This window comes from Seriola dumerili, unplaced genomic scaffold (genome assembly GCF_002260705.1).
Source record: "Seriola dumerili isolate Sdu_G_001 unplaced genomic scaffold, Sdu_1.0 BDQW01002134.1, whole genome shotgun sequence".
NCBI classification, from domain to species: Eukaryota; Metazoa; Chordata; class Actinopteri; order Carangiformes; family Carangidae; genus Seriola; species Seriola dumerili.
This window is the reverse complement of record NW_019176389.1, coordinates 37,611-47,829: the sequence shown is the minus strand read 5'-3', so window position 1 is coordinate 47,829 and position 10,219 is coordinate 37,611. Positions and strand designations below refer to the sequence as shown.

The following is a 10,219-nucleotide window of genomic DNA, read 5'->3' as shown; positions in this document are numbered from 1 at the left end:
CTCCTCCTCCTCCTCCTCTCGCCCTGAGGTCTGTGATTCTCTCTCTCTCTCTTCAGGCTGGTAGTGAGGCTGTGAATCTGCCTCCTGCTCCTTGATTCACACGTTCATCTGTCCCTCTCTCCGACCGCGCCGTGAGTTAATAAAAACATCCTTCCTCTGAGCCTCAGCTGGAGTATTTTAAAAGGAAGTACAGACACAAACATGAGTGCAACACAAGGAGAAGTGAGGGACGGCGAGTGTGCACCAGTCTAAATACACAACTTCTAACTGACGTTTCTCATGCTTTGGTCCACTAGGAGGAAGTGCTATGCAGTGATAAAAACAGATTTGTGAAGTATTTAAAAAAGCCTGTGATTCTTTTGTACCAGCCTGCTCTTTTCAGATTTCCTGACTCTCCTGAAACCGTCTTGAGACAGATCATATTTTCCATGTGTGTGTGACCATGGGAGTATCCACAACCGTCCAACTTCCTCTCTGAGTGTAGGAGCCAGGCGCTCTCCACAGGCCTTCCTGTGACCACCACTCCCATCATGCCTCACTGCCTGCCAGTGTGTATCCAAAACTCCAGCATCGTGCTAGAGCTCGACACAGTGACTGGAGGTCAGCAAAGACAAAAGTGCAAATTTAGATTCCCTTGGTGTTTGTGTCTGTGTTGAATTTTTGCGGGGAAGGGAGTTCTGCTTTTGTCTCGTTGACACTTCATGGGGTTTTTTTTCTTGTTCCGAGGTTTTTACAGTGGGCCGTACTTCGCTTCGTATCTGGCCAGGACGTTCTTGCAGCGGCCGCAGTCCTTCCGCAGCTCAGCCACTTGCTGCCTCAGCGCGGCGTTTTCCCGCTCCAGGAAGGAGGCGCGCACGGTGATCTGGTTCTCCTTCAGCCGCCGCGCGTCACGAGAACGCTTTGCTGCCAGATTGTTCTTCTTTCTCCTGGACCAGTATTTGTCATCCTGAGGGATTGAGATTCAGACTTTATTTATTCATAGAAGGGCAGCTGTTTTGCAGCTTACTCAGTCCATACACACAACTCACAAACTCACAGGCGAAGCAGTTGATCAGCACTTGGGTCAATACACGGAACAACAAGCCGCAATAAGTTAAATTAATATGAATAAAACAAGTTAAATAGATAAAAAATAACACATCATGTTGCAGTTTCTGTAGTAAATAATATGAATATATAAATGACTGAATTCAAAAATGTAAATTTGAATATATAATTTAAAATGAGAACTGTCTGCGTTTAGTAGCCTGACAGCAGAAGGAATGAGGGAGTTGGAGCGGCGAGTTTTTCTCCCGAGGGGAACATCGTAACGCCGACCTGAGGGAGTGAGAGTGGAAGTGAATGAGAGGAAGGAGGTGTAGTCGAGCACGATCAACACGAGCGCCATCTTTGATCTGTAATCCACGAGCGAAAGATTTAATCTAACCAGGACGGAGCAGAACACTGAGCCGTCTCCAACTCCACCTGAAACTTTACAATTCCAGGTAAATGATATCCCGTCATCCTCGTGGTGCGATCCTCATATTCTCTGAGACCTACTGCCTTATATGGTTTTCACGTTTTTATTAAACGGTTTAATTTAATTTGCCACTGGTTACCATGACAATTACCGTTTTCCAAATTACAGCTGTTAGTTCAGAGGAAAAATCACGGATTGTACAGCCACTCTGTGAATGATATCTCTTTATGATGGGGTCATAGCAGCAGATCGGCCACACACACACACACACACACACACACACACACACACACACACACACACACGATTAAATCAACCTACCTTCTGTTCATCAGGAACAAACACTTTCTTGGCCTTCTTGATCATAGGCTGCGGTTTCAGCTCCTCGTCAGAGAACTTGTGTTTGCGCGGGTTGAACAGCTCCCCCCCCGGCACACTGGACAGGACCAGGTCTGTGGGGTCCGGCTGGAAATTAATGTCCACCTCGATCGCATCTGGGTCGATGGGGGAGGGCGTGTTGCGTTCCGCAGCGCCTCGATCTGTGTGTGCGGAGAGAAAGCGTAAGCTTGGATCAAAGAGAGGTCACTCCAATAAAACTAAATTAACTTTACGGAGCAGCAATACTCGACTAATTTATTGATTTGTCATGTGTACGTAGTAAATACCAAACATCTGCTGGTTCTGATGCACAAATATGGGCACGTGCAGCATTTCATTCATATTTTAGACAAAATAAAGACATTACTATGCGAATCTGTGAAAGACATGTCTTGTGAGTGAGCAGAAAAGTTAAAACTGTAATTGCTCTTTCTCTTTTTGTTTTGACATCTCGACTCGATTCTGTTGTTCTTAGGGATTTGAATGTGTTGAATGTGTATGTGTGATTTTTTTGCTCTAAAACATTGGTTCCCAACCTGTGGGCTGGGGCCCACTGGTGGGCCGTGAAGGTATTGCAAGCGGGCCAAAAAATCATTCGCAAAACAGCACAATTTTGGTGATAAAATATAATAATTAAAAACATATATTTGTATGTAAATAAATGTTTTTAAATACCTTAAAACGAAATGATCTTAACAGCATTAAAAATGTTTAAAAACTCCTTTCGTTTGTTTGTTTTTTCATATTAAGGCCGATCCCCGTGATAGGCCAATGATAAGGAACTTTTAAGTTTCCACCGGCTGGACGACTTCGCCAACATGTTTTATGATTTTACTCAACAAAGTACCTTGAAGATATACGAGGTTTCTACAGGTCACAGTGATCCGCCGTGGACGTGATGCTCAAAGGTCGCTGTTTGTCTGTGTTACGTCATGTGAGTTAATCTTCCTCCAGCGTCTCCAGCAGCGAGAGCAACTAAAACTACACTTAACTATCTGACAGCACAAATCCTTTTTATGAAATTATTAATAATGATTATAAATAATAAATCATTATAATAATTGTAAAGGGGAATGGAAAAGATAACAAAATCATAAATAAAGGGAAACATCTGCACTCATCAGCTCTCCTAATGTTGAACAAATATTAACCTCTGTAAATCTAAATGACTCACCTGGTTTCTTCTCCTTCACTTTCCCTTCTGCTGGTGCTTCCTCAGACAAGGATTCCTCCTCATCTTCTTCCTCTTCCTCCTCATCTTCTTCCTCTTCCTCCTCTAGTTTAGCCGGCTGCAAGGTGGTGACAGTCACCGTTTCCTCTGGTTCTGAGGTGACTGTAGAGGTGGCGGAGGCGGAGGGGGAAGATGCCGAGCCAGAGACAGACGCTGCAGCAGCAGGAGTAGGAGTAGGGGGAGGAGGAGGAGTAGGAGTAGTGGTGGTGGTGGTTGTAGCAGAAACCTTGGGGGTGGATTTGCCTTTGCCGTCCACTGAGGATAGAGTCTTCTGCAGCTGCTCCTCCTCCTCCAGACTCACAGGGATCCCGTTCTCCAGGAGGAACTCATCCAGGTCCATGTACTCCAGGTGGAAGGTCTCCCCATCATAGGGAATGGTCTTCTCCCAAATGGCTGGGGTTAGGGAGGCTGATACCCCGCCACTGCCACCACCTCCACCCCCTCCTCCTCTGGAACCTCCACCAGTGCTGGCTGCCCCAGCCCCGCCTCCCTCAACATCCTCAGATGAGCACAGCTTCTCCTTCTCTATTTCTGCAAGACAGACAGGGGGGACGGGAGTTAGAGGAATGGCTGCTTGCTTTTCCTGAGCACACATGACTTCAGGAGTCTGAGACACATGAGGAAAGACGATTCATGTGTGGAAACAGACAAGGTGGGAGGGGACACCTGGGGGTAAACAAAGATGGTTTACAGCCAAACAACCTGTCAATGAGTTTAAAAGTGAGATTTATTCTGCAGTTGCTCATATTGTGTTACATTCTGGAAAGACCTTGAAAGTTAAACTATATGATACAAAACAACACGTGTCATGTTTCACTTATTTTGACCATTTCTGCAACATGATTAACATCCTGATTTTACTGGGGAAATTTCATATTCAGAAAGGCAAAATTTCATGTCAGTCCATGTCAGCATCAAAGAAGAAGTCTATCCTTTTTTAATTTAAGTATTTTTTTAATCTTTTTTGAAATTTGATCTGTTTCTTTTATTTAAGAACTGACATGTCTGATTGTTTGTAAAATTTCGAATTTAAATAAATAAATGAATAACTCAGAAGAGTTTGAAAGTGAGAGAGTAGATGCACGGTTGAAATAAAGGACAAAATTTTCATTTTTTCTTGAAATTTTGTTTCTTTTATTTAAGAACTGATATATCTTTAATTTAAATAAAAAAATAAAAAGTTTGAAAGTGAGAGTAGATTCCTAGATGAAATAAAGGACAAAATTAGGCGGGGGGGGGGGGTCAGAGAGTGAGCGTAGAGACACGCACTGAGAACAGAAGAGAGTCTTGCTTGTTCTACACATGGATCCCTAAAACACAACAACACCACACAAAGTGGGGACTAGTTAACACCAAACCAGTGTGTTTAATGAAAAGCCGAGCAGTGCCTTTGTCTTAAAGTGTCTCTCCCGTGTGGATGCGCTGCCTGGAGAGCAGCACAGAGGACTTGGAACTTTTTGTTCTTTTTTTGTTTCCTCGCAGCCTCCGAGCAACGTATGGGACATCCGTCTTAATCTCGCGTCATTAACGGCCATAATCACATCCCAAGATAATTAACAGCCGTTGATGTGCACAGAAGAATACACACGCCCCAAAACTACATGGCTTCTTAACCGTCAACAAACTCGTAGCAAATTCACAAGACGAAAACAGCCCCCGAGAACTGAGCTCTCGGTTTGTACGTTTCAATCTTACCGTCGTCGCCTTCCTCCAGGATATTGGGAGGAGGGATGTCCATAATCTTCTTTAAAACAAACGGGAAGGACTTCTGCGGAGCCATCGAGTCGACGGTACCGCTGGGTTGAGGCACCGTTGCCACCGCGGCTTTGCCAGGCATTGTTCCCTGCCAAGCTCCGAGCAGACCGGGGCGATGTTTCCGAACGTTACCGACAGAGCCGCCTCCTCCACGGGGAGAAACAACTGAAGCGAACGACGCGCGGCTCTTTCGCCTGTTTCACCGTTATTGCTGCGTTCAAGGCCCGTTTGTCAATATCAACGCTTTTGGGTGCAAAACAACACTACACTAACCCCTTGTTCTACGTGCCCACCGGGCGCCCTCGTTGGATATTCGCGAGACGCGTGCCACGCCCACTCAGGGAATAGTAGAAGCTGATTGGCTGTCAGCTCTGTCCGTATAAATATATATCACAGCGGCTGTAAACGCACGGAGGACATGGACGCGCTTTTTTGTTTATGTAGTAGTACTTCTATGACTGATCACCGAGATTGATTCTTCATATAGAAACGTCCTCACGTGCGTGACGTGAACCGCAACAAGAACATATAGTCTCGTGCAGCCATCATAATAATATCTTTTCCTCAGACAAACCGCAGCTGAAACATGCTAAAAATCACACATGTGCACACTGTAACCATGACCACAACAACCACTTCATACACGCACAAAGTACACCACATCATAAAATGCAGTGTGCTCGCGCAAAGTCTCTTCGGTGGCTCGAGTCAACCCTGCAAGACAAGAACATACTCGTGGCCAAACACGTGCCCCCCGCCCCCTTCTGATATCACGTGAAAGTACAATCTGTCGAGGGGCGTTGCTTCACGTACTTAGCACGTGCGAGCCAAGGAGAGCGAGATGGAGCGGGCACGCGCCCCCATCCTTCGAACAGCTGGCACGGGACCCAAAGGCAATACACATTCAGCTGCAAATAACACTATATAACATAACAAATATATATATATAAATGTATTAATAACAATAACACTGTCTTTATATTAATTTACCAGTCTGATTGTACTTCCTATAATGAAATATAATGCATGGACTACACATTATAGTTTATTGTTCTCTTTTAAAGTAACCCTATACAATGCAATTTAAGTATTTTTTTTAACGAAATACACGCCAACTATATATTAATTTTCCACATCAAACGCGCGCAGTGCCAAACAAGAGGTAATCTCACGTTTCCATGCACACGCCGCTTGACTGCACGCGACAGTGAGCGCGCGAAGATCCCTCGCCTTCATCAGCAGGATGTTTGGGTTCAGGAACACGATGTTCAAACCGCACAACAGACAACACCCCACCATCACCACTAATCTGTGTGTGTGTGTGTGTTTTTTTATATATCTTCACCACAGTGACCTCATGGTAAACAAAGTGTGTGTGTGTGTCCGCTGTAATTGCCCCAGCAGAGAGGAGGCCAGTTCAATCCCCGCTGCAGCAGACTGAACACAAAGAGACCAGGCTGATGCACCGTTTACACTCCCCTCTTATCTACATGAACAGTACTATAAGCAGAGATAAGTCCAGTTTCAGGTGCCCCAGCCTTTGCAGTGAGCACTTGTTAAACATTGTGCAATCGTAACACACAAGATAGTTTTCTTGATGAATTTCACCCTGACTGGATAGTGATAAGGAAATATATTTATACATGTAATATACAATAAATCACTGTAGATGTTTTACTAACAGGGAATTGTAATATATACGCAGGTGGATGTTATAGTCAAACTGCCACTTTGTTAAACTGGTGCCAATTTATACAGAAAGACGGATGTTTTTTCTGCATGTTTGTATTGTATTATAGGAGAATCGTCACATTAATAACACATTCAAAACTTATGTGTTTTTTTCAGTTTGCCTGCTGACTCTTTTATTTTTACTTCATTTTTTCACTGTTCAAGCGCAAACACACAACATACTGCAAACTTTATATGAATAGTGTGGATTGTTGGCTTCCTTTACCTGAACTGAGAGGAATATAAACAATGACTGATCCGTTGCCTCAGACCTCCTGACCTGTTTTATAGTTTATAGTTATATCGCTAGTGTCATGTGCATATTTTATTTGACTATATTTAGGCAATATCACACGAGAGGAAGCGCTGCCTTGAAAACTATGACCGAATCACAGCCGTGCTGATATTAACAACAGATTATGATTTGTTTGTTGATTTTATCATTTATTTGGCTACGACAACACAAATAGTTCGGCAACCGGACTGTTGTTAAGCAAGTTTGTTACAATCTAAGATAGATAACGACGAATGCTAATTAATGTTTACTAAAACACCTGTGAAGCGGAGTGATACTTGTAGTTAAAAGTCCCAGTGCTGTTATAACTCTATATCAGCACTCATGGAATGACTCTAGTCCAATCAAATTACTTGGTCAGAACTAACTGTTGTAAAAATGTATATATTTGAATGATTTTAGTCTTTATTTATTTTAACATGTGCTTCCAAACTTAATTTCGTTGTGTTTTTGATGCAATGACAATAAAGAATCTATCGATCTATGAATATGAATGGACACAGCTTGAGACGCTCTCTTTGTCAGGATGATCAATATCAAGGAGGCAGGTGTAACTGGGTCAGTCTGGCTGTGCAATCACAAACTTTTCTTAAATCAGTGTACGGTAAAAAAAGTAGTCATCCCTGGTTACCTGCCAAATATCCTGCAGAGCTTGTGTCCTTTGTGTACACTGCAAAACATGCAAACCTCCCCCTCCCTGTCTTAGAGTAAACACGTCTCAGTGCCCTCTACTGCCTGAAACACTGTATTTACTCTCGTGAAGCAGCTCGGACTGGAAGTGGCCTTGAGGTCCAACTTTTATTTCAGGACAAATGAGAACAACAGGGTTTTGTATGCACACAAAACACATCCAATCAGTATTACTGTGGTGTCCTGTCTGCAGCAGGAGGAGCCAGGCTGTTTTACAAATGTACAACATTGAGAGAGTGCAGCGCCGTGAGAAAACGCAGCATGAGGCACAAAGCTTCTCTCTCCTCGTCTTTCCTCTTTGTTAGACACTGGAAGACATAATCACTGTAAGAAAAACTAATGATTGATCTGCCGGTGCCGTTTACAGTCCGGTGCAGATGATTGATTGATCTTTCTTTTGGTCTCAATGATAAAAGAGAATATGTAATCATTATTGACTGCAGCTAAGACAACAAGGTGACCCATCAGTGTCATATTATTAGCAGGCACCAAAAACAAGACAGTAAAACTGTCGGTGCAGATATGTGTCTAGATCAATAACAATAAACTCATGCACCAAAGGCATGTATAAGTTGGAAGAATTAATCATATTCAGTATATCAAAATGATGCAAGCTTCTTCAATTAATTTTTAAAAATTAATTAGTAATTTGTGGCATCTTCTTTTAGTATTTGTCTTATTTTATCTAATATTATGTCTAATAATATGCTATAACTTACTGTCTAGTATTGACGAGGAGACCAGCAGCCTTTAAAGGTTTTAGAACAATTTAAGTTTTATACAAGAAGTCAGATTTTTCATATCTAATAAAGTTATGCCGGTCAGATAATGTAAAGAAACTATTCTGTCACATACTTGAAACATGAGAATTGTATTCTGCTCTACGTGGCATCATACTGTGAGACACATTGCAAACAAAAGGCAGGAAATTCATCCGTGCTGGCGCGCTTAGATCGTAAAATTCAATGAATAATGCCCCATTTATGTTTGAGTTTACAAACAGGTCATTATTTTTGCATGTATTTAACATGTGCTCCAATGACCCAAGGTGTATATTATATATCTAACTATAAAATATGTGAGCAGCTTTGTTAAAACAGTGCAACAGGTGGTAAAAGAGCCACTTTAACTTGGATGTGAAAGTCTGATCATACACAGTAAGAGACAAGCAGCACATAAAAACAGAATTTCTCTTCGATGCTCGGCAAATTGTCACATTATTCTCAACTGTGACCAACAGAAACTATCACTAAGTAAATTTACAGACCATATTAAGAGGGTCTAGTACATGTCTGAAAGTGGCAACAGGTGGGGGAATATTTGGAATCTGATTGTTCCCACCTTTAGGCAGCACAACAACAAGTTATAGTTCCTGCACGCATCGCAATGACAGATCAATATAACTAGGTTTTGATCCCAACATATCTCAATCAATTACAGCCAGGGAACTTTGCTGCTGAGCCCCCCCCCCCAACTCTCTTTTCTTGTCTCTCAAATGAAGCCTAAAAGAGAAAGTAAGCAAGAAAGTATAGATGAAGAACTGAACGCAGAAAGAAACTAATGATGTGATGAAACCCAGAGTGAGGACTGTTTCAGTGCTGTTGCATCAGTAGCAGGCTGCCGTGTTGTGACTGTACGGAGAAAGAGCACAGACAGTCTGCTGACACAATACAGCTCGCTGTCTTTGATCATCCGTCCACATTTCCACATCAACTGGACACATTTCCATAAAAGCCTGAACCTGCAACAGGGGTAACATCAACATACGACTGCGGTCACCTCAGACTACAGACCAGACAACATTTAATGCCATTCAAATGACTGTTGGGAGTTGTTTTGTGAAAGTTGTCTATTAGTAACTTTAAACCAATGGTGAAAAAAGTATTAAACTCAGTATTTCTAACTTTATTAAAGTCATTTTAACAGCTAATATTATGCTCAGTTACCAGACTATTAGGTATACCTAACTAAAACTATTACTATTAGTGAGGCTAGGCTTTATTGTAGAAACACCTCTCTGTATAACAATAATAACAACTTTATTTATATACCACCTTTTAAAAACAGTTTACAAGTGTTTTGACAAACAAATCAAAAGCAACAATGCAATACACAAACTACTCACAATTGAATCAACAGCTCTAAAACTGATCTTTATATCCTTATTTAGGATCCAGCTTCTTCATGTTTTGCATGTAAACTCTTTCCCAAGAAAAGTGGGACCATTTAGTCACATAAATGTAATGCACTAGAAAGTAAAGCGCGTCCCTCAACTTCTACTCCACTGCAGTAAAATTCAAAGTAACACCACATGGAGGAGGCTACCACAAAAATGCACCTCAAGTGCTTGAATAAATACAATCCACCATAACAAATACGACGCTTTGACACGTTTCAACCCTGATTTTTCTGCTTGAAAAACACATGTATATTTATATATATATATATTTATATTTTCTTACCGGTGTCATCAAAGGCAGGGAAGGAGAAAGGATAGTCGGCCAAGGACTTGAGGAGATCAGGAACGTCGCTCCTGTCTTCAAAGACGCTTTGGTTCGCAGTTGACATGATGAACAACCTGTGAAAACTGTCTTAATGTCTAAAAGTCCAACTGCGAGTGAGAAACGCTCGAGCTGCGTCTGTGAGTGAGTACTTGTGTGCGCGCGCGTGTTTGTGTGCG

At 42.2% G+C, this 10,219-nt stretch overlaps 1 protein-coding gene across 2 annotated transcripts; it reads right to left on the bottom strand.

Annotated features, from left to right (window-relative positions):
• Window positions 1-10,219, bottom strand: LOC111239177 (thyrotroph embryonic factor-like). Of its 2 annotated transcripts, none has more exons than XM_022768994.1 (4): window positions 10,002-10,219; window positions 3,012-3,599; window positions 1,781-1,998; window positions 1-946 (listed from the first exon to the last, which is right to left on the bottom strand). In XM_022768994.1, the coding sequence occupies exons 1-4, from the start codon at window positions 10,105-10,107 to the stop codon at window positions 731-733; spliced, it is 1,128 nt and encodes a 375-aa protein (XP_022624715.1). In that variant the 5' UTR covers window positions 10,108-10,219; the 3' UTR covers window positions 1-730. The 2 variants fall into 2 exon arrangements, with proteins under 2 accessions (XP_022624715.1, XP_022624714.1); XM_022768993.1 differs by lacking the exon at window positions 10,002-10,219 and adding an exon at window positions 4,764-5,499.

What these genes read in the sequence shown, in the direction of transcription:
- LOC111239177 (XM_022768993.1), bottom strand. Translation starts at nt 4,905, where the DNA reads ATGCCTGGCAAAGCCGCGGTGGCAACGGTGCCTCAACCCAGCGGTACC. An exon ending in AGTGAAGGAGAAGAAACCAG is followed by an intron (nt 1,999 to 3,011) that starts GTGAGTCATTTA and finishes CCGCACACACAG; the next exon opens with ATCGAGGCGCTGCGGAACGC. An exon ending in TTGTTCCTGATGAACAGAAG is followed by an intron (nt 947 to 1,780) that starts GTAGGTTGATTT and finishes TCAATCCCTCAG; the next exon opens with GATGACAAATACTGGTCCAG.